The sequence below is a fragment of the Hippichthys cyanospilos genome, chromosome 7 (genome assembly GCF_059441005.1).
Source record: "Hippichthys cyanospilos isolate Australia breed blue-spotted pipefish chromosome 7, RoL_Hcya_1.0, whole genome shotgun sequence".
Classification (NCBI taxonomy): domain Eukaryota; kingdom Metazoa; phylum Chordata; class Actinopteri; order Syngnathiformes; family Syngnathidae; genus Hippichthys; species Hippichthys cyanospilos.
In genome coordinates, this window is record NC_142375.1 from 23,387,391 (window position 1) to 23,411,403 (window position 24,013).

Below are 24,013 nucleotides of genomic sequence, written 5' to 3' on the forward strand. Positions count from 1 at the left end.
TTTTGATGTCAACGGATACTGTCCGTACAAGATACGTATCATCATATATAATATCAATATTGTTTGCTTTTGTAAATAAGTCGCATCAGAATTTGTTCTGCGGTAAATATTGACATCATTTCAAGTCTTTTTAAAATGGATAGCATTGAAGAATTTCCCGTAAAGATGTCTATAACATTTAGGAACATGACTCGAATATTTCCTCTATTACAATCACAATAAAAACATGTCAGATATTTCCTGTGAACAAAATAAGAATTTCACTTACATACATGTGACAATAATTCTCTACAATCTCTCCGATCTCATTTTTTTTTCATTCCTTTGATGTTAACTCAACGGTTCAAATTTTCACTCAAATGTTTTCTGTCATTATTATGAACATGACTCAAATGTTTCCTGTAATGTTGAAATAAAATTCCTCTAATATGTTAAAAAGGACTTTTGTACATTCCTCTCATTTGAACCCACATTTTTCTGTCTTAACCTATAAGAACACTACTCAATTATTTCCTTTAACAAGCTACAAAAAAAAACAAATCTGGATACGACTCAAATATTTCCTCTAATATGTTTTCAAAAAAAAAAAGTCGACTTTTGCCCCATTACATGTCCCTTTTATTTAGTTTGGGGGAATGTTCAACGTTTACCGCGCGGGTGCTGCTTCTGTAACTACTAGCAATATCAAAGTGTTGCTTTATTGTATTTTTTAATGTTTTTTCATGAACACGAAGCTTGTTTTTCTTGGGCTTTTTGCAAATCATACGCACAGCGATATCAAAGTGAGAGGACGATTTGATGACGTCGTCTTTGCCAAGACGATTTTGTAAAGGCTTCGTCGCGTTGGCTGTCCCGAACCTGCGCGTCTTTGTGACGTTGACTTTCAAGGCGAAGGGCAAAGCTCCCGGCTCGTTCACTTCCATCTGCAGAGGAGGAGGAAGAAGACACCTGAGCCGTGAAGGATCCGGATAGCGGTCACGACGATGTATCCGGCCCGTCTCCTGCTGGCCTTCGTCGGCTTTTTCTCATCTCTTGTCGCGGGTGAGTAACGACGCTGTTCTACTAACGTCAAACTTTTTTTTTTTTTTTACGCAGTTTAGTGGTCGACGAAAGCTACTTGTAAACTGCTGTTCTCATGCATGCAAGTGTTTTTTTTTTTTTCTTACTTTCCCCGGGGGGGTGAAATGATTCCAGCGCGGATCAGAATCGCTTTTGTACGACGCAACGTGTTTTAAATTCGAAACGATTTGGAATTGGGAAAGCGAATGGAGCGCTGGAACGTTACATGTGCCACAGCGACCTCTAGCGGCGAAATGTAAGCTCACGTTCACCTGACGCCTCACAATCAGAGCAACCTGTTCTGTATATTAAAATTGCAAATATTTTACTATTATCATTGATAATTTTGCTTTTTTCTAGCGCGTGTAGGAAAAAATCCTATAGCAGAATCATCGCATCAAAGAAAAAACGTTTCTTTTACTTCCCCCGACACATTTAAAAGTATTGTAATGCAATTGTATTCATTTTAACCAATTTTCAAAAAGGCCTCACATTTTCTTGCCGAGACAGTTGATGTTGGAAGGTGAACCGGGACGGTCACGTGACACCGCCTTTCTGCTCCCGACCTGGAAACAATGTTTCCAATCGAGCTTTCCACCTGCCTTTGGTATGTGCCGAAAGTTTGCTTTGCTATCGCCCAGGAAAAAGTTCGAGGCCTATGGGGGAGTATAAACTGCCCAAATTAAACCCGTAAACGTACCATGAAAAATGAAACCGTCATTGAACGTTTCATCAGCTAATTAAATGTCGACAATTAAAATTGTCATTGATAAATGAAACGTGTCTTTGTTCTTAAGAATGTTTTTAAAAAATGTATACATATTTTTTTCTTTCTTCCTTGAGCAATTTCGTCGCAGTATTCGTCTGAGTACTCATTCATCAAACGTGTCTTTGTTGTGCATGACGAAGATGGCACGTGAAACGCTTGGGACATGACGTAAATCCCGGGCTTCAGTCAAGTTAACGTTTGGTGGCCGATTTAGATTTGCTTTGTCCTTTTTGTTCCTGTCACAGATACAATTTTAGGTGTATTTGTACAATTTCTATGGGTAAATAATGACTCGTAGAATTCACTATATCTCATCAAGGTGTGACTGTAGATAAACTCATTTCATCGCGGATCTTCCAAATGTGTCCCCAGCCCATCCGGCGGACACCGAGTGCGACGAGGACAACGGGTGGAAGCCGTTCCGGGACCATTGCTATCTCGCGCCGCCGGGCCTGGCCAAAAAGTGGACTGATGCCGAGGACCACTGCGTCAAACTTGGCGCTCACCTGGCGAGCTTCCGCTCGGCGGCGGAGCTCGATTTTATCTACGGTAAGCACCCCGAACGGCAACTGTGGATTCCCCAACTTTCCGGGGATGATCTCGAGTTCTTCAATTTGGCTTCAAACCGACCGCCGCCTTTCTGCATCTCAAAGGTCTTGCGGGAAGGTCATGGCTGGGAATGAAGGCGACAAAGTACCCCAAATATAAGCACTTCGGCTTCGTTGACGGTTCCCCTGCGGTAAGTGGATCGATAAAGCGTTCTCCCTAATCGTTGGCGTTGGGAAAGACGAGGCTTTGGGCTAATTGCAGAGAAAATGCGTACATGCTATCGGCTACATGAGAACGAGCTGGCACTTTCTTCAACCGAGATCAGATTTAAAAGGAAGAAGGAACGTTTTAAAACACTATTGATACAAATAAAGTGGGCAACTCGGATGCCAGCGCGGGCATTTGCCATCGAGTGAAATGAGTGTAAAGGATGACGTGCTAACGCCGCTTTCCTCATGGGATGCGCAGGACTACTTCCGGTGGAACCGTGGCGAGCCCAACGACATGGGGGGGAACGAGGACTGTGTTCACTTCTGGCCAGGAGGAAATCTCAATGACGTGGGTTGCGATCTTTCAATGCCTTTCACCTGTAAAAAAGGTCCTGAAGTCAGGGAACGGCGGCCCACTTGGCATTACTTTCAAAGCGGGCTCTCATGCGGAAATCTCTTGCGCCCCGTACAGCCCAAAACCGCTCCGTGTTTCCAGTCCCTCCGCTTTGTCCCGTTCCCGCTCCCGTCCCCGGACGGAGTGGAAAGTCCTCTCCGACCGAAGTCAAACTCCCGTGCACGCTTCTCGCGACCTCTCGATCGGTGAGTTCTTTGGCGCGCGAACGCCGTCGAAGGCTTTTTCAGACCCGGCGAAAGCACGGCGGTACCTCCGGATAGGAAGCCGTTTCGATCGGCTCCCGAAAAGCCCCGGCGACAAAAACGCACAATGGGGTCTAAGCAAATCTCGGGACGTTCCTTCTACGGAGAGTTTTTTCGCGTATGTCCGGGTGCCGCTGTCCTGTCCTCCCACTCTCAGCCGTTTCGCGCAGCCCGCACTCAAAGTGGAGCTTTCGGGCCGTCTGGCGGCAGGCCGCAGCGTCTTCATCAGAGGACGATCGGAAGCGTCCGAGAGGTGCGGCCGCGCTCCCTAGAGAGAATGGCTGGCGTTACCGTGACGACAACGCGCCTTTGAATTTGTCGGCCCGCGAATGTATGTCGCAGCGCCGAGTTGGCGCTGGAAACAAAGGAGGGCACCGCGCTGCATCTGGAATTCGGCATCGAAGACGGAAAGCTGCAGATGACCGGTGAGATCGATACCAAAGGCGGTAAGCGGGATATCAAAAAGGAGAGCTTCCCCCCGGGACCCCGAGGCGACACGGAGGTGAGACGACGTCGGCCGCCGCGTGTCGGTAGCTCGCTACGTTTGCGGCCGCTCTTGGTTTTCTTGGTGACGTGGTCGGTCTCGCGGCCCAGGTGATCATCCGGTGCTACGACGACTACTTGGCGGTGAGGGTCAACGGGGCCCCCTGGGTGGAGTTCAAAAACCCGGCCGGCGACGTGACCCGCATCGCCACCCTGAGTATGTTGCGCAGCTTCTTGATGATGTACGTCGGGCTGATGTGACCAGAGTGGAAGCGCTTCTTCCCGGACCGGCCGTTTTCTTTGTTGAAGGAAATGATTCATGATGAATGGTTAATAAATGGAAATGACTGGTCCTCTTTGTGAAAGATTGTCTTTGATTTATTGCTAATTTGAGTTGTAATTAGGCACAGTGAACAAAACTGCTATAAGAGTGAATTCACAACGTTTAGTATTCAATCACAATTTTAAAAAACATACAATACAACGTGCCATTTAACAGGCGTTGTCGGCATTCAAATTCATATTGTAAAATATACATTAGCTGTAGGCAACCTCTGCTGGCATTGTTTTGCTCATTTTAACGGTTTACAGTTTATTGGGCTTCAAAAGCTACTTGTAAACTGCTGGCGTTTTTTCGCCATGAAATGAAACTAGCGTAAATCATAATCGCTATTGTACAATGTAGTTCTTATGTTTTCGCATTATTACTATAATTGGCTGGTGCTTTGTGCGTGAAGAAGCTAAGAAATTGGAAGTGTAAATTGTCAGCGACTGCCGCGTTTAACTGACGGACATTTAGAAAAAGCGACAACTCCAGCTGAATGAACGCCCATCAAAAAGCGACAACACTCAGCTAAAACCGAAGCTTTGAGTCTAATTCAGTTAACAAGCGTTCAGCACCTGCTTGAGGACAGAATGATTTATCGCAATATATTTTCATGTACTTCACGCTTAGTAAAAACTGCACTTGTAGTTACCGTTTTTTTCCACTAGAGAGTGCTAACGCACTCGAGTAACTGCTATCGTAAGGTTTCATATCGTTAATGAAATGGATGTTTTTCCTTTTGGTATATTATTGATTACATTTCCTTTTTAACGGAAAAAACACATGTGTATACTTTTGAAGTCTTTATTGCTTGGACGATTTTAAAGTTCCTCCTTGATGACGCTTCTCGCTTTCTTTTCTTCTTCTGCTTTCATGGACTCCACGTACTTTTTCCTGTCTTCGTCCTCCTTATTTTTTCAAAATATAATGTTATTCTTAGCCAAAGTTATGTTCTCATGTACCGACGCGATTTTTACCTTTATTCGATCTTTTGCGGCTTTCTTCATCTCCCGGTGGACAAAATCCTGCAGGGCCTTCAGTTTCCTTTCCCCGGTGTAAAACACAGCCTGTCGGGGAGGGGGAAAAGAGCTTTGAGCCGCTTTTATTTGAGTGCGTTTCCACTTCCTGTTTTTGTTCCGATAATATGAAGCGTCTTTAACTGGCTTTTTGCAAGCAAAAGACTATGATTTCATGACTGCAGTTGGGGATGTGAATTTGCGTCACACTGAGGTTGGTTTTATTTTGGTAGGTTCATCCTTCCTCTTTTGCCGTCTTGATTTATAATCCGTTTTTTTTTAAATGACGGATTAGACTTTATGGGATTAGTGTATGGTATTTCAATTTGTTTTACGTCTTATTTTGTAGGTTTGTTACCTTGTACAGCTGGTATTGTGAGTTTTTTTTTGACTTGGATATTCTTCTGACTTATCTTCTACATTTAAGTTCATACATTAAGCATTAGTTGTACGAGTTTTATTTTGGCATGTTTTTATTTCCTGTAATTGTTGTTCAGATGGAATATTGAGTAGCTTTTTGTGAACAAAAAGTGACTCTTCTGACTGGTGTTGTGCATTTGATTTTATACATTAGGCATTTATGATTTTGATGATTTTTTTGGTAGATTTCTACTTCCTGCACTTCCTGTGATAAGAGTTTGAGCCTGCAAATTGAGTGTCTTTTTGTGAACAAAGTCCCATGAGTTAGATGCTGAACACGTCGCACATTTTTGAGCCCTTAAGCAATGCTTACTTTTATTTTGGTAGTTTTTTACTTCCTGTGTTTGCTTGCTTGATGAGATAGATATTCAGCTGGCATATTGAGCAGCTTCATAGAAGCTAAGGATCACCAATTGGATCTTTATTTGTCGGATGATGTGCATTTTTCATCTATTGCGTATTGCCTTTACTGCTTTTATTTTGGTAGGTTCCCACTGCCTGTATTTGTATGAGAGATTCAGCCTGCGTATTGATTAGCTTTTTTGTGATTAAAGGAGCGTGGGTTGGATTGTTTATTGGCGCTGAGCGTTGGAGCTCATTCATTTTTTTTGGTAGGTTACTACTTCCTGTATTTGTATTCTTACGACATTCGGGCGATGTTTCGAGTAACTTTTTGCGAATGAAAGGCCTTGAACGGCATCTTTTTTTTGGACCGCTTTTGTGCAATTCTTGTATTCATCTTCTTGATAAGATCTTCTTCCCGCATATATCGAGTCACGTGTTGCGATCGGAGCCGTGAATTGCATGGTTTTTTTTAGCTTAGAGGTTCGGAGGGCCACATTTGTTTCCTGTTGTTTGTTTGACGCCATTAATGCTTTTCTTTTTGGAGTTGACTTCCATTTTTTGTGTGTCCGGTAGAAGCGCGTCGTACTCTTTCTGCGTAGAGGGCGGGGAAGAGGCACAAGGCCGGATAGGCGCTCTGCATGGGCATGTCGATGACGTTGGCCGACGCGTCGATACGAGCCACCGTCACGTCGTCCCGGGACTGGAAGGCCTGGGCTAGCTCCTCCCACAGGGGAAACGCCGCACGGCACTCGGGACTGTACGGCACATCTGGGGCGAACGCGCGCGGGACACGACGTTAGCTCCACCTGTATGGATTCTTGCCCCTCCCGTTTTGTTAGACTGCAAGGAACGGCAATAATGTCCCCGGGGTGGATCTGCTCTCCCGAACCCGTTGGAGACTTAGCGTCCGATCCAAATCGAACATTTAGTTTTAACCAGCGATCTAGGCTCATTTGGTAAGAACAGCGATATTGTGACCCGGAGGTGTGCGAATTTATTCCAAGTTGACAAAAAAACTCGGAAGCAACTCACAAAATAGCAAAGCAAATCATTCATGTGTACTTGTGCGATACGTTTGTGTCTCTGGAATAGTAATAACATCCTGGGTTACTTCGACCCGGTGTCACGTGTAAACATCTGAGGCTTTGCGTGTGTTTGTTTAATCCTGATCATTAACAAATCTCCTCTTGGGTCATCTTGACCCGGGTTTTGCTTATCGATCAAAAGAAATGTGCGTATTTTTAACGGATATGCGTTTCATACACTTTGACGAGTCTTGAACTGAAAAACCACAGTATATTCCACATTAACTTTCAAATGGGTCAATTTGACCCGAATCATAACAAGAGGGTTAATGCACATGAATGATTCACTTGTGAAATTGTTAAGTATCAATTACAGATTTTTTTTAGGGGGTGGGGGAGATGACACATGTGTGCTATGTGTTACATTTGTTTTTTTCTGAAATGGTAATAACATCCCGGGTCACTCTGACCCGGTGTCATATGTAATTATCAAAAGGTTTCTGAAAGCCTTTTTTTTTGCTGTTAAGGTGCTCTCGCAAACTAATAATCCCTCTCAGAAACACAAATGATATTGTTGGGTCATTTTGATCCAGGTTTTGCATATTTATCAACAAAAAATGGCAGAGGTTTGCATGCAAATGCTGTTTTAAATGGATACATTTATCAGACACAATCAAAGTAGGACTCTTGATCTGAAAAACTACATCCAGCTTTTACTGGACTTTCAAATGGGTCGCTTTGACCCAAAACATAACAATCATTTTTAGAAGACATTAAGTGTGTGTGCGTGGTGTGTGTTTTGCGTGTTTACTCACAAAACAAGACCAACACGGTCCTGTTGGGATTGAAGGCGACGTTCTCAAAAGTGCTTCCGACAAGTTCTTTCACGGGACGTTGCTCCCATCCTTCCGGTATTGGCTCGCTTTGCATCTTGGGCTAATAACACACACACGCGCACACACGCACACACGCACACAGTCACGACACCGCCACCGGTTTTGCGTTTCACGTCGCCCCCTTTGCAAAGTGCGCGTACTTTGGCCCTGCCGTCCAAGTAGTCCCGGCAGAAGGCCCGGACGGATTCGGCGTCCGGCGTGACGGAGGGCAGCTGGTAGGTCACGTGATCGCTCAGGTTGACCAATCGCACGAGGGGAGCCTCGAAGGGCCCGACGCGGAAGTACTCCATCAGGCGCCCGTTACGCGGCTCCGACACGTCCACCAGGACGAACAAAATCTTAACACAGGTAGGGGTTAGCTTGACGCGCGTGCGTGTCCTTGGTTTTTGCCACAAGGTGGGGACCGAATCCCCACTTTCACTGTCTTTGGGGGGACCCCACGAGTTCATTGAATTGGATTAGGGACCAGGAAATGGAATATGTCCCCGCTACGATGGAAAAAAAAAACCCTTTGTGTGTGTCTCCGTGCGTCACCTTCATCCTGAAGACCTCGGCGGCGGCATAGAAGCCGGCGTGAACCTGATGAAAATCGGCCGAGCTTTTGTTGACAAAAAGGAGGGCGTGGCTAAGAACCGGAGATGACAGGATCTGATTGGCTGTCTGGTGAATAAATAATAAGAGCGTTCAATACCAACGGTATTTAAAAAAAAAAAAAATCAGGAGTCCAGAAATGGGATGGTTTTCAATTTGTTTGAGTCTTTAGCTTAAGCAGGCGCTCAAAACGGTTTGTACTGAACAAATGAGGTCCCAAAGCGATCGATTATTATCAGCGATGAAGTCATTGAATACATCGGTTACCTTTCCGCAGTATTCCGTGACGGGATCCATCTGGTAAACGCCGACAAAAGTGAGCAAGTCTTCTTTGGAGGTCTGCGGGCTCATGTTGTAGGCCTGGATCACTTTCCGCTGCAAACATCCAACGTACGCGAGCGAGCCTTACTCGCGACCCCGACCCGAAGTTGGAAATGCTATTTTCAAACCGCGATTGTAGTTCCAAACTTTAAACGTAGCTCGAAAGCCTCCTTTAAAATTCTAAATTCCTTTCCTCGCCCCCTTCCTTTTTGAAATGCTAATTTGAGAGCGAAAGCCCGCTTTTTCCTTACCTCTTTCAGGAGCAGCACAACGTCGTGCGTGACGCCATACTTTCCCGCGACGTCATCGTCCTGCGTCACGGCGAAACTGATGTCCGGGAGGCTGACTGCGGCTGAGTAAAACACTTGAACGTATTCGCTGTCCAGCTCCTACACACGCACACGCACGCACACACACACACACACACACACACACACACACACATCAATACTGTGGTCGCTGAGAAAACAGCAAGACCTAAAAACTTGTCGCTTTTCACCCGAAAGAATCCAAGCACGATAAGCTCCTCCTGCCAGCTCAACAATTGGCTGAGATTGGCGATGAGGTCGGCCGCTGACCCCGCCCTCCTTTTCAACCACGTCACTATGGAAGCCGAGCGCTGAACAACTTTGATCATGTCGCCGAGAAAAAAAACAAACACAAAAATAGAGTTAGTTTGTACTTTATATTGATTCACAAACACAAAAAAATCATAAAAAAACCCTTAATAATAATAAGAATCAAACCTGTTTTTGGTCGTTACACAAAAAAACGTGTATTTCAATGACTTATTTTTAATGTTTTCTTCATGAAAAGAAAAATTGGCATTGTGTTTTTATTCACTAAAGGAAAAAAGACCATCATATTTTTTCAGTTTTATTTGCCACTTATTTTCATCCAGAAAATGTTGACCTTTTGGGCTGGGAAAAAAAAATTAATACATTTTTGGTGAAAGTTTTCCCCAAGACGATTTCCTTTATTTATTTATGTGCAAAATAAACACATTTTATTATTTATTTATATATATATATATATATATATATATATATATATATATATATATATATATATATATATATATATAGATATATATATATATATATATATATATATTTGTTCATCCTCATTTAATTTATTGTTAATATTTTACTTATTCATTTATTTCAGCTATTTATTTAGTCATTTGCAATTATTTATTTTTATCTGTTTACTGGCATTTAATTGATTATTTATTTGTTTATTCACAGGTACTTGGCTGTTTATCCATTTGTTGGCATTTATTTATTTATAGTTATTTAGTTATTTGAAAACATCTATTTATTCAACACGTTGCATCTGTTTTTGCTCTTAAGAAAAAAACAGGTGTGAAAACTGAGGCCTGTTTTTTTTTCTTTCCACGTTAAAAAGTTAAATTAAATAAATAAATATAACAAAACAATTGACTACATACTAGTTTGGGAACGATTGCAATTAGCCATTATTGATAAAAAGAGAAAAATAGTTTTTTTTTTTTACTTGTTTTTTTTTTTGGGGGGGGGGTCAAAAACATTCTGACGAAAAAAGCGTGAGGGCCTACCGTAATTTTATGATTTTTTTTTAATTTATTTTGTCCTGCCAAAAAACAGCCGAATGTTTTAAAGTATAGGTGTGGAACTCCAGTCCTGGAGGGCCGGCATCCTGCATGTTTTCCGGTTTTCTTTCCCCAACACACCTGATTCAAATAATTAGCTCATTAGCAAGCTCTGCGGGAGCTTCCAAATGATCCCAATCATTTGAATCGGGTGTTTTTGAGGGAAAGGGTTTGAAAACATGGATACCGGCCCTCGAGGACTGGAGTTCCACACCTGTGTTTTAAAGGTAGAAGTGATAATAATTGAGACCGACCAGGACAGGACACAAAGTTGTCTTTGTCTCCGGAAAGGTAGAGCCTGACGTAGGGCGGCCCCGTGGCGTCAAGTTCTTGGGCTAGCTCTTTGTCTTCGGTCACGTCCACCGTCGCCAACTTGACGTCCGAGTCGCGGAGCTCGCCGGCGGCTCCTCGGAACGCTTCCGACAAACGGCGGCCGTCTGCTGACAGCGGAACGTCTAAACAGGGATGAAACGCAACGTTTTTTTTTTTTTTTAATTACCATTTACCGCACGTTAAAAAAAAAAAAAACTAGCGTCAGTTAATGTCGGCCATTTTGTAATCACCTAAAAAAAATGTAGTATGCTGTCAAACTAGACAGATAGCTAACAAGAGTTCAGCTTGAAGCGTGGAAATTTAAGTTCTTTACTTGTTTTTACTGCAATAAACATGGAAATGAAATATAATTACTTTCTAACTATTTACAACATTCACATATTGATCAAACATACGTTACACACCGGAACATACTTACAACATTCGTTCGACTAGCAACATCTGAGAAGTTAGCTTTCTGCACACACACATACACTACTAACAAGCTAATACATTTGGCAACTGTTCGAACTATCTAGAGGAAGCAAATCTAACCAGAACTTGAACGCTATCATCGTTTGGACACATAAACAACACAAGGATGACAACATGTACTCACAGACGTATCATTTCTCAACTTTGCCACGAACGAGGTGTTGAACTATAGACCGGCGATCTTCAACTGACGGACGGCAGAGCCTCTTGGGCATATAACGTAAATGAACACAAGGTGGCAGTAGAGGACAAAACAATAACCCCATCAACCCATAATGTGAAACGGAACAATCAAATTGTGTAAATGAAACAAGTATAGTTCCGGCACATGTAGCCTCGTGAGTTTTGGGGGAAATACGCATTTCAAAAGGTTTGCTAAAAATCCATTTCAATCTCCAGAGATTCATTTTGAACAAAAAAAAATAAAAAATCAGTATTTGGCGGGCCACGTAAAATGATGCGACGGGCCGGATCTGGCACCCGGGCCTAGAATTTGGCACATATGAGCGTTTTGGGGGGGCCGCCGTCGACTCGAACCTACGAAGCTCCTTCGGAAAGCAATCAAATTCATTTGGTTCGGAGCCAACGAGCAATCGTTGAATTAGCTAACCCTAACCCGCGCCCGTTTTCAGAACTAGCGAGCGAACGGGCGAGAAGAAGCCACGCCGCGAAGGTCGAGCGGAATGCCAACTTACAAAAGTGCACCAGTAGTTGTCGGTAGGCGCCCAGCGCCGCCTGGAAGTTTGTCCGGTTCAGCCGTAAGATCCCGTCCGCCTCCGGGAGCGTTTTTGCCCCGTGCCCGCTAGCGGCGAGGCACAAGGCCGCCAACCCCAGCAGAAGCCACCCGGCCATCGTGTCGCGGCGCAACGAGACGGCGCCGGAGTGTCCCTTGGCGGAAGGCCTCGCCGTCAATGTTATCGGGCCCGACCGGTCGCTCATTAACTCGTTTTACGGCCGCGGTCGCTCGTATCAAGACGGTTGTTAATAACCCTTGCTTAATAACAAGGTCAAAACGGAGGAGCGCCAGCAGGAAGAAACACTTTAAACTTGGCCGCCTTTGTTTAACCCGCCCTCAATTCAAAAGGATTCTCCCGCCGAATCTCCTTTTTACTGATACGAGCCTTTTTAGCGTTCAAATAGCATTGCCGGGTCCTCAGACAAACGCTGATATTTATCTGAAGTAGGCGGAGTACTGAATTGAACGTACGTATTTAACACCTATGTTCTAAATGCTTGCAAACCAGAGGTTGAGAGGATATAGGTGACAAATTTAGCCCGTGTCAGGCTTATTTACTGCCATTAAAAATTGGAAAAATCGATCACCCCGTGTTTAATCATGCGTTTCCCCCGATTTTGGCGGGAATCCTTCCAATGGCAACAAGCGAACGAGGCGCGATTTTTGTGTCGACACCCCAAAACCTCGGGGTGGCGCTAGCGGCCAATTATGACGTTTGCAAGCCTTTCACTGACTTCAATGATTGGCTTAGCCTGGACTCCTATATGGACTACTATAATTATCACATAATAAATATTCTTATTTCAATTTCATAAATATTCTGCGCAGTATAGCCCCCCCTCCCAAAAAAAAAAAAAAAAAATATATATATATATATATATATATATATATATATATATATATATATATATATATATATATATATATATATATATATATATATTGATGAAACTTTGAGGGTTTGAAAGTAAATTTATATTTCTGATGATGTTTCCAAGTCATGTTTCCAACAATCCCCGGACACCCAGGCTTTAAATGTGCTTTGTGTATTTATATATAAGTTCAAACGTATTTGCAAAGCACGTTCAAACATACAGTACTTTTAAATACATTCAAATGCACTGGCTAGATTAGAAGCTAAAAACGGCATATTAGTGCGCATTCGAACGTATATGGAAATATATTTGGATATAATCAAATGTACTTGCGAATACGTTCTAAAATGGTTGCAGATACTTTCACAAATATTCACAAATACATTCAAACATACGTATAGGCTAAATGCTACAAACGATAGCATTTTTTTCACGTACCACGAGGTATTGACTTACACATTCAGAATGCAGTACTTACAAATACATTCAAAAATACTTTCATACACACACAAGTATCATAAGACGAGAAGGTAGAAATTTCGAACGAAGGAAGGCTTTGAAGAAAAGTTCATGAACGTCCATCAAAGTCGTTCTCCGCAGTGGATGGGTCTCACGATTTATGGTGCACGTGGAGATGTTTGCCACAGTGAGGACAGTAGTGGTGGACGTCCCACAGATCGGGAATCATGAAAGGAATCAGGCAGAAACCACAAATCAATCTGGAATTGAAACAAACGCTTATTAGTGCTAAAATGCTGGCTAACAAGTATTCATGACTTTTGGCACTTAAATACCAAACTAATCAATTGTTTTGGGTACTAATGGTACTACAGGATTACTTAAGTATGATAAAAGTAATACTTTAGACACTATTGAAATGTAACCCTCAGATAAATTCCTGCCTGTTGGCTTCATTTCCATTCAAAGTTGGCCAGATGCTAACATGCTAACCGACAAGTTCCCGATAACTTTTGCTACTTAATAAGGGTAATCAATGATTTGCGGCACTAAAAGTACTATCGAATGACTCAACGTGTAACGCGCGGCTGTCAAAGCGAAGGCCCGAGGGCCAAATCCGGCCCGGCGCATCATTTCACGCGGCCCGCGAAATGCTAATTATGACTTCAAGTTTCTGACTAAAATACCATCTTTGTATGTAATTTTACGTATTCATTGATTTATTTTTTAGGAAAAAACAATCATTTTCAGTTATACCGTAGGAGTAGATGCTAACATTCTAGCTAACGAGAAAGGGATTACCCAAATTACCCCGAAAAGGCCAGGACGCAGCACAGGGTGTAGGCTCTCTTCCCGGGCTTTTGTTTGATTTTGGTGAGGATGTCGCGCTGGCAGTGCGGACAGCGAAGGCTGCCCGGCGAGCCCAGCAGCTCGGACGCGGTCGAGGATCGCGCCGACGCCGGTTGGGACACCACCGTTTCTGTTAGGCGGCAACACAAAAACGCGTCACCAATTTCAAATGATAAACGTCAACGTTTAGCACCGGTACGTTTGTACTAGCGATTAGCTTTTTTGGACGCGGAGGTGCTCCGTTATTACGATTCGGTTTCAGCCCGGTTGCTTTTAAGTCGCTATTTTTGTTAGCTAAACAAAACCCTCGACCGTTATAGTAAGCAGCTGTTAGCAATGCCAGTCCGGTCCAGTCCAGTCCAGTCCAGTCCAGACATTCAATTCCAGATATTTGTTCAAACAAACAAAGAAAACGACGTGGAAATGCGTCCCCGGCATTGAATGAGTGAAGTATCTGGGATTTCACGTACTGAAATGATTAAAGCGATCGTTTTCACTGTTAGTCAAGTACTAAAGTCATTGAATATTCAATTATTTTGGGTACCTACATTTATATCTATATTCTGAGCTGAGGAAGGAGGAATATCCTGGGTCCCGGGTGGATTTTTAAGAAAAAAGGACTCGAAGCTAGGGTGGATCTTCCGCGCTTTGCTCCGTACGTACCCGATGGACTTTGATGGTGCGGAGAGGATTGCGGGGAACTGAAGTAAGCCGGCATCAGGACGGGAAACGGATCTGCGTGGATACAAACGGGCCGTGAGAAAAAAGTTGGCTTTTTTTTTATGCTTTTTATGTTTGCTTTATCTTACTGTTCTCCTGATAGGGAGGCGGGTTGGAAGCGTTGGAGATGCAAGCGTAGTAGGACGGCGGCGGCTGGAGGACGGAGGCGGGCGACGTGGCCTGCTCGTACGTGGGCGGCTCCGTCGGCATGATCGCCCCAATTGCGCTGATCGAAAATCAGATTTAACTCTGTTAGCGCTTGACATTTTATATATATATATATATATATATATATATATATATATATATATATATATATATATATATATATATATATATTAAAAAAAACTTAAAATGACGTCTTTGGGATTGAATGCGTTAATAGTGAAGCTCAAGTAATGTACGTTTGTCATTTTCAAGTATCTTTTATGAAAAATGAAACTGCAAAGTTGATTTAAAAATGTATCTGGGTTTCAATTTTTAAAGCGCTATTTTGAACTTGACTTACATTTTGAAATGAATATAAAGAGACGCTAGGCAAATTCTTAACGTTTGTTGGAAATAACGCTAAAGTGGCTCAAAAACTGCTCATGTAGGTTGATTTCGTTTTTTATCATTGAAAATATTCTTTCTAAAATACCAGGCTTTTTTGCTCAATCCAAATACTTGAAAAACTCCTAAAATAACCTTTATAATAACCTAAACGCCTCATCCGTCAACTTTCCAGTCATTTCTTCAACTCGCAAAAATCCTACATCGAAATTTAGCCGAGCTGTAAATATCAACTAAAACAGCGAAACAATCCATGGGAAAATGCCCCGTTTCATTCATTCGTGCACAAGGTGAAATGCGACGAGAGCAAGCAGGCGTCTTACCTCCACTGAAGTCGGCAGCCGTTGTGCGGCGATGCGTGCGCGGCGTGCGCCCTCGCCGCCGGATCAAATTCCCGTCCGACCAGTTTTAATCCCGTCATCAAAAAATATTTCTTGCATATTCGCGGCCGATAATTACAGTATATTTGCCTTTGCGTATTTAGGTCAGGGCCACTTTTCCAAAATAAGCCCGAAGCCAAGGAACGTTTTGACTGCTGGCGTTTGCGCCAAGCAAAAATACGCCAAAAATCAAGTGGAAAATGTGCGCACTGCACCGCGGCTCCGGTGCTAGCGATGAAGTTGGAGGAACAAATGACTCGGTCCAATTATGATACGAGTCATATTTTGCATTTCATCCATTACGATTGCGGTAACGCCAAATTGGCTAGCTGGATGTCATTTGATTAGCGCCCATTGTCTCAAGATTTCCTGCAATTAAAATATCAGGCGGCGTTTACCAACTTTACGACGCTCGCGCGAATCCGTTCCTTCTATTTTGGGTACCTGCGGCGCCCGTTCTATTTGGTTACGACACGGGTTACGTTCGCGCAAATACCCAAAGAAACCGAAACTCGCAAACTTTTTGGATACGTGAAATTGATCTTTTTTTTTTGTCTAGTCCGAGTTAGGTGGAAAATATTAAGAAAAATCGCGAGATTTACAAATTACGTATGGAAATCGATATTTTCTATGGTCAGCTCTGGGTAAGAAAAATAGCGATGTAAACTCGCGATAAAGTTACGAATTCTATTCTTTTATGTTTCTTTCTTCCGTGAAAAGATTCAAATAAAGCATAACATCTGTATTTTGCACGGCCCGACTCAGAAGTGGAAAATATATTGAGAAAAAAAAGGTCGATAAAAAACAAATAGTTCAACTTTAGATGCCGCGCTTGCGATGCTGCCAAATTCTTTTTTGAAACAACGGCAAAGACTTGACCTCCTTTCCGCGACCTACATTGGAAATTCAGATGTCATCAGGGGACGGTTGAGACGAGTTGGCGTCCCGTTTTCGTCTGGCGAACTTGACGAACGGGTTGACGATCATACCCCGTATGGAAGCCATTATGGAAACGGTGCACAAGTTAAAGCGCTTATTTGGTCACACGCTAACTTTTGGGCGCATGATTGACCCGGCTTAGCATTTTTAGCCTAGTTTCTTCTTCAGATTCGGATTCGAACAGAATTCAAAGCGGATCTAAATTTGTGACCTATGTAAACACATGCATTCATTTGACAGGTATGTCGTCAATATGGAAATCATACATTGGCCAAGGCCCTTATTTGGTCACACGCTATCATTACGGCTAGCCTTTAGATAACACTTTATCATTTTTAGCCTCGCTTTTTTTCTCAAGATTTGGATCCCAAATACAAATCAAAACATCTAAATTTGCGACCTATGTAAACACAGCAGTCAGTATGGAAATCATACACGAGCCAAAGCCCTTATTTGGTCGCACGCTAACTTTCGGGCGTATGATCTTTGCGGCTATAGCAGGCCAAGCTTCTTCTTAAGATTTGGATTGAAATAGAACTCAAAACAGATCTAGATAAGCGACGTATGTAAACACACGCATTCCTTTGTCGCATGGAGTTTACGCACTTGCACAAGAGTCACAGAACTTGTTTGTTTGATGATGCCAACAATGATGCTTGATCTTGCACGCCTGGGCGGGGCACACATTTCAAAATATTTGCTTTGAGCTCAAAAATAAAATGAACTTTGACGAATCACAACCACAAGAAAGTACACCCAATTGAGAATGATAGGTTTTTATTTGCCATTGTTGGTTAAAAAAACAAAACAAAAACTAAATACTGACAAACTAAAAATAACAGTTTCAAGAGTCTGAGCTAATATTTCAAAACAGCTGTGGTTTTGGCGTCAGATTTTTTGTTTTTGTGTATTTCTCCGCGTATTTGAGACATAAATCCATGTTTTAATGTTAATTTTTAATTTCTGCTTTGCCTTCCACAAAATTGCATCAAAGCTTAACAAAACAAAGTCATACAACAATTTGTTGAATGAAAGCAAGTCCCTCTTACTAAATTTTGCAACAACCACCTCCATGTGCTAATCAATCTGCTCTTAATTTGAAAAGAAACATGTGCTGCGTTAAATTAGGTTAAAATATATACTTTTTTTTAAAAATGAAGGCATACCAGATTTTGCGGGGTCGCGATCAAAATTGAGCGACAAGTTACTCCGTGTTCCAGTTCATTTGCTATTAATTTGAAAAGAACAGAAGCGTTCCGCCTGTTGCCGTGTTTTCCCCCGCCGGTCATGAAATAATGTAGCTCAAAAATAAATGACTTTTTTTTCTTAATAAGAAAAGAAAAGCGTTATTTAGAGTAAGCAATGTTTCAAACTGCGGTTGAACAAAGACTGATTTCACGAACGAACGACGGGTGATGATGAAATGAACGAATGAGATTCTGAATGACTGACCGTAGGCGCGAGTGCAAAAAGGGTCGGAGTGATCTAGGCGTCAGCCCTGGGGATCCCCTTGGATCCTGACGAAGATGTGGAGACGTTTCTTACAAAGAGGACAGAAGTGGTGCGCGTTCCAGCAGCCGGGTATGCAAAACGGAATCAGGCAGAAGCCGCAAAACAGGCTGAAAGGCAAAATGTCCACAAACGGATTCCAAAGGGATTGGCATCATGGACGAATGAAGCTTCGTGAAGCGCTTGGGATGTTTTTTTTTCGAAATGTTTATGATTAATAGTGATGTCGCGCTGTACTATTTCGGTCAAGATTTAAAAAAAGAGTTAATACATTTGAAGTTGTTGTTTTTAAGTGATTCAAGTGATTTTTTTCAGGCACTTGAAGGCACACATTATATTTTTTTCAGATTCAGAATAAGCTGTGGCCTGTATAAACCGCTGTAAAAAGTTTGATTGTGCATTGCTTTATTTTTTGGCATCATTTTCTTTGCGAAAGAATAATTGAGAAACGTTGCTCTGGATGGCAGTCTTGCATCAAAGAGACAAGGACATTTTAATACCTTTCCACTGCACTCGTTATCTTTAAAGAAAGGGCACCTTCTAGCGGAGCAAAAAAAAAAAAAAAAAAAAATGCCACTGACGCTTCATGAAGGTTCATTTTTTTCCCCATGACTAGGAATTAGCCAATCAGCAACAACTGGAGGTCTTACCACGAAAAGATGAGCGTGACGCAGATGACGAAGGCGGTTTGCGTGGGGATGAGAACTTTCTTGGTGGTGACCTCCTGATGACACTTTGGACAGCGCACGTAGCCCGGATGGTTCCGCAGTTGAGCGACGGGCACGGTCGCTTTGCGCGGCTGGCTCGTCACCACTTGCGCCGCGCGCGTTTGCTGTCTCTGATGGTGTCCCGTGCCCACTGGGGGACCAACATGAAGGGACGCGGGAGATGTGTGATCAGTATGACGCTTTGTCCGCTGTTGTGTCCGCTTTGTCTCGGCAAAGTCAATTGCACCCCTGATAAACGCGTGAGACATCGTTGGAAAGGCCGGGATGTCCTCTACCGAGGACACTAGTAGGGCAACTTGAACGAGTCCAAAGAGATATCCATCCATACACACATATATATATATATATATATATATATATATATATATATATATATATATATATATATATATATATATATATGTTACATAGACGGTACCTGCAAATAAATGTCCATTACAGTGGACACAAATGAATAGGCCGGCTCTTGATTTAGGTTTCTAAAGACTTGTAGTAAATATACTACCCCCGTATGGCCAAGATGAGTACTGCGCATGATCCCTTTTCATTTCTGACTCATTTGAACCACCCTACGAAGTCCTGGTGTACTCAGGACAGGACATTATGGCGTTTCCATTGATGTCTGATGTGTTTGGCTGGGATGCAATTCACTTTGCTGTCTCGCTGAGAAAAACGGACAAAATCGTGGACGCAAATGTATTGGCCGTCTCAATGGGAACTGCTGTAGGTCACTTAGCTTAGAAGAGACTTTTAGATTGCCCCCTTGTGGCCAAGTTGAGTACACCAAATGAGTCCCAGCCTTTTGGACGAGTGAACATTGCTTTTTGCTCTATAACTATTGGCTCATTTGAGCCACCCTAATAAGTCCCGGCGTACACAATAGAGGGCATGATGGCGTTTCCAGTCATGTCCATTTTTTGTCCTGGGATGCGATTCAATTTGCAGACCGCAAATTGAACTGCATCCCAGGACAAAAATGAGACAAACTGGGCAAAACAGTGGACACAAATGACTATGCTGTCTCAAGGGGAAATTCCTGGCTTTTAAGTTCTAGATTGCCCCCTCGTGGCCGAGTTAAGTCCACCAGAAACCGTAGCCACCAGAGTCCCAGCCGTTTCATTTGTGTCCACTGTAGTGGACATTGGTTTCCGGGCTCAACGGATCGACACAATCGGAGCTACCTTCACAAGTCCCCGAACGCTCAGCGGAGGGTATCCCGGCCTTTCCGAGGATCTGGCATGTCTTTGGGGGAGATGCAAAAAATATTGCTGGCTTGCTGAGACACAATGGACACAAAAGGTGGACACAAATGAATAGGCTAGGCCTCGGGAGGATAGCAACCCACCATCCAAACAAGAAATAAATATAAATCAATAAATAGTACATCTCATTCTGATGAGTTCAAGTTTTTTTTTGTAAGTAATAACGACTTGTGTGGAAATACACATGTACATTTTGACATCATTTATGATTGAATCCGCCCTTCCCCCGTACAGAGATGTCAAAGCCTTACTTACCCACTGTCGGTTGATGGATGAAAACCCGTGACGTATGCGCGGCGCCGTTCACGGTGGGCCGCTCCAAGACGGGGAAGGCGTGCGGCTGCATCCTCGCTGCGCAACAATTGGTAACAAAGCGCTTTGAAAAAGTTGAACAAATTGATGGATTTTGGGGCGCCTGCGATTTAACACAATCATATAATATAATCGTATCTTATCGATAAGAAGCGATAGATGGATTCGAGATTCAAGAGGCAAACGGCTATAGCTAGCTAGCTAGCTAGATACTGTAGATATACAGACTGGCAGGCAGGCAGGCGGGCAGACAGACAGACACAGACAGACAGACAGGGGGCCGCTAGCTTGGTTAAGCTAGCTAGTTGAATCTAATGAGCAAGCTAGCTAGCAAGATAGCTAGATAGATAGCTAGAGACAAGATAGAGACGTTTTGCTGAGACAAAACGGACACAACAGTGGACAAAAACTAAGAAGCTGGCTTTGTTTTTCCAGTCTATAGCTTCTGACTCAATGAAGAATCACAACTAAGTCCTAGCGTGCTCAGTAGAGGACATCCTGGCCTTTCAAATGACGTCTGATGCATGTACTTACCCGCGTTGGGTTGATGGAAGGAGACATTAGATATTTGAGTGGTCGTCATTGGGGGCGAGCTCAGGAAGGAAATTGAACCTGGATGGACATGACCTACAAAACAGTCACTCCCTCAACATACAACAAATCTATTTTTTTAAGATGCATTCAATGGTTTTAACAGTAATTCGAATTGTGACTCCCTTCCAAACCCTTCCCATTTCCTAAAGAGACAAGTGTCTCTCATCCTAAAAAATAGCCGCTCTCAAGTAAATCTGCGTTTGTTTTTTTAGCGTTGAAATGAAATCGATGCGCTTGACGATTTTAAAAAGAAATCGGACCGTTTTGGCGGGAAACTCCTCTCTTTCAAGCCCCGCCCCTATCTTAAAGAGACAGGTGTCTCTCGTCCTAAAAAACAGCCACTATCTCAGTTTACAACAAATCTGTTGTTTTTTATTTCCGTTGAAATGAGATTGACGCATTTGACGATTTTAATAATAAATGGGATTGTTTCGGGGGGAAGCTACTCCCTTTCAAGCCTAAAGAGACAGGTGTCTCTCTTCTTAACTCATTCACTGCCAGGGACGCAGTTTTACGTTTTTTTTTAAAGAGTCCAGACATTCAATCCCATATACTTGAGTATCGATTTATTAATTAAGTATCTGGAAATTAAGGTCTTTAATGTACTCAAGTATCGATTCAATACTTAAGTATCTGCGATTTAAAAAATGTGAAAATATGTCCGTAGCGTTCGATGAGTTTTTTCAAATGAGATTGCGGTATTTGACTATTTCATGACTAAATGGGACTATTTCGATGGGAGGCTACTCCATTTTAAGCCCCTCCCCTTTCTTAAAGAGACAGGTGTCTCTCGCTTGCGATTGTCCGCAAGAGGAGTAAATGAGTGGGCGGAGCTTTCCGTACCTCCCATCTGCTGAATGACGACTTGAGACGTCTGGTCGGTCGACCTCAAGATGTGAACCGGATCCGGTTGGACAGTTACTGCAAAAAAAAAAAAAAATGTCTCACGTGCTTTGAGGTCATTCGATTCGATCGAATCGGAATTTTTCGGCAAGATTGAGATTGACGTACCGACGCTCGGTTGACGGACGGAGACTTGAGACGTCCGGGTAGGGGTAAAGGCGGGCGTCCTGGAGGCGGGAACGGGACCCGAGGGGACATTTCCTACAAAACAGCCACCTGCGTAGATTACAAACACGTTTGAGATTTTTGAAGAAGCATTCAATTGTTACACTTTTTATGATTCTGTTTGAATAATAATAATTTCAAAAAAAACTTGCGTACTCGTCTCTTCGTAGGAGGGCGGGGCCTCGGAGGGCACCGGGTAAGTGGCCGGAAGGGCTTGGTGGAGTGTAGCCTCTTCGTATGAAGGCGGGTCCATCAGCAGCTGATTTGCTGCCAAGAAGAAAAAAAATGGTTTCGTTAACTCGTTCGATCCCAAATATGTATTTTGACGTTTACGTAAAGTATCCGTTTCTTTAGGGTTCGTAATTGATTACATTCTGTACTGAGGTACTAAAAGTAATCAATTACTTTGGGTTATAATGTACTGCAGTGATTGATTAGCGCTAAAGTAAACAATGTAATCCAACTCTAAAGTAATTGATTAGATACTAAAGTATCTAAAGTAAACTGATGACTAAAGTAATGGGTTCCTTTAGGGTTCGTAATTGATTAAATTCTGTAATAAGGTTTACTTTAGTGTCTAATCAATCGCTCTAGGGACAGTAATTGATTAATTTCTGTACCAAGGTACTAAAAGTACTCAAATAATTTAGGTTTTAATGCAGTGGAATATTTTATTGGCACTTAAGAACATCAATTAATTGATTACTTTAATAATTGATTACTTACAGTAAGTATCTAATTACCGAAGGTTTTAATGCACTAGAATAATTTATTAGCACTTAAGAACATCAATTAATTGATGACTTTAATAATTGAGCAAGTAAGCGATTACTTTAGCATCTAATTACCGAAAGTAGGCACCTAATCGAGTACCAAAGTATTCCTTTACTGTCGTGCTTAAGGAATTTGATACCATTGATACATTTTTAAGACCTTATATTGATACGTTTTTAAGACCTTATTTTAACCAAACGCTTGAAAAATCGAAATCAAAATGAAATAACCAAGCATACAGGTTTGAAAGTATGGGAAAAAAACGTGAAAATACGTCTTTGGGATTAATTGAGTGCGTTCAAAACATATTTAGTCTCTGGGTGTAGTAGCTGTCGACACTGGGAAAAATAATGACCCTTATGTAACCGCCGGGGAGGGTGTGTCATCTTAGCATAGCGACAGGTGCAATATTTAGAATTAAAAATATTCACGTATGCGCTGAAAGATTTGCGGAGTCACGTCAATAAAACAAAAAAGCGCGCTGATTGACAAGCAAAGAAAGGGACACTAAATAATTGCCATTCCCACGCCAATACCACAGCTAAAAAAGAAACGGTGATTGGTCGCCGCCTTGTACAAGAAATGACTCGGCGCTAACCTAGCTAACGGGCTACTTGCTAAGCCTTCCGCTGCCGTTCTTTAATCGAGAAAAATTCCAAACTCAAACAGAGGGATTTTTCAGAGCGTCGGTCTTACCTTGGACAAAGGAGGAAGACGAATGAGTGGACCGGTGTCAAAACTCAGGCTGACGTCGCCTGGCAGCCTGTCGGACTCGTTTTGCCGCCGGAATGTCAAACAATTGCTTTTCAACAAAGCAAAAACGTTCTTGAGAGCGCCGGCCGGTGAAAGTAGCAGTTGAACACGGTCACAATGACATGGCATTTTTACGCCACTCAAACTACAAATTGTTAAAAGAAAAAAAAAAAAAGGAACTAATGAAAGGTGACTGAAAGTAACAGACCGACCGAAAGGGGAAATCCAGGTCCAGGAAGTAAAATCCCTGCCGCGGTTTGGCTTTAGCCGCCGGTGCTTCGATTGGCCTCAACTGGACCTGACAGTTTAGTAGAACCTTTCCACCGGTGGGTCTGAATTATATCCGCGAGAGTCGAAGTTCTTGCTAAATTGAAATATTAACAAAGAGCTCCAAAAAATCC

At 42.6% G+C, this 24,013-nt stretch overlaps 3 protein-coding genes across 4 annotated transcripts; 1 reads left to right on the forward strand and 2 right to left on the reverse strand.

Annotated features, from left to right (window-relative positions):
* Window positions 1-849: 849 nt before the first annotated feature.
* Window positions 850-4,091, forward strand: LOC148421666 (uncharacterized). 2 transcript variants are annotated; one of them, XM_088419524.1, is made up of 8 exons: window positions 850-1,041; window positions 2,201-2,377; window positions 2,482-2,567; window positions 2,846-2,975; window positions 3,059-3,186; window positions 3,414-3,496; window positions 3,586-3,745; window positions 3,838-4,091. In XM_088419524.1, exons 1-8 carry the CDS (start codon window positions 984-986, stop codon window positions 3,985-3,987), a joined length of 972 nt encoding a protein of 323 aa, XP_088275650.1. In that variant the 5' UTR covers window positions 850-983; the 3' UTR covers window positions 3,988-4,091. The 2 variants fall into 2 exon arrangements, with proteins under 2 accessions (XP_088275650.1, XP_088275651.1); XM_088419525.1 differs by lacking the exon at window positions 850-1,041 and adding an exon at window positions 1,980-2,108.
* A 750-nt stretch (window positions 4,092-4,841) lies between these two features.
* On the reverse strand, window positions 4,842-12,180 carry LOC148421667 (protein disulfide-isomerase). Its single transcript, XM_088419696.1, has 11 exons — window positions 11,798-12,180; window positions 10,550-10,750; window positions 9,165-9,292; window positions 8,917-9,054; window positions 8,612-8,719; window positions 8,288-8,413; window positions 7,894-8,091; window positions 7,673-7,793; window positions 6,419-6,600; window positions 5,029-5,118; window positions 4,842-4,959 (listed from the first exon to the last, which is right to left on the reverse strand). The coding sequence occupies exons 1-11, from the start codon at window positions 12,039-12,041 to the stop codon at window positions 4,873-4,875; spliced, it is 1,623 nt and encodes a 540-aa protein (XP_088275822.1). The 5' UTR covers window positions 12,042-12,180; the 3' UTR covers window positions 4,842-4,872.
* A 618-nt stretch (window positions 12,181-12,798) lies between these two features.
* LOC148421668 (uncharacterized) lies at window positions 12,799-23,831 on the reverse strand. Its single transcript, XM_088419226.1, has 11 exons — window positions 23,556-23,831; window positions 22,242-22,352; window positions 22,029-22,136; window positions 21,861-21,938; window positions 20,958-21,050; window positions 20,367-20,462; window positions 18,772-18,979; window positions 18,108-18,231; window positions 14,831-14,967; window positions 14,685-14,756; window positions 12,799-13,432 (listed from the first exon to the last, which is right to left on the reverse strand). The coding sequence occupies exons 2-11, from the start codon at window positions 22,336-22,338 to the stop codon at window positions 13,324-13,326; spliced, it is 1,122 nt and encodes a 373-aa protein (XP_088275352.1). The 5' UTR covers window positions 22,339-22,352; window positions 23,556-23,831; the 3' UTR covers window positions 12,799-13,323.
* Window positions 23,832-24,013: the final 182 nt, after the last annotated feature.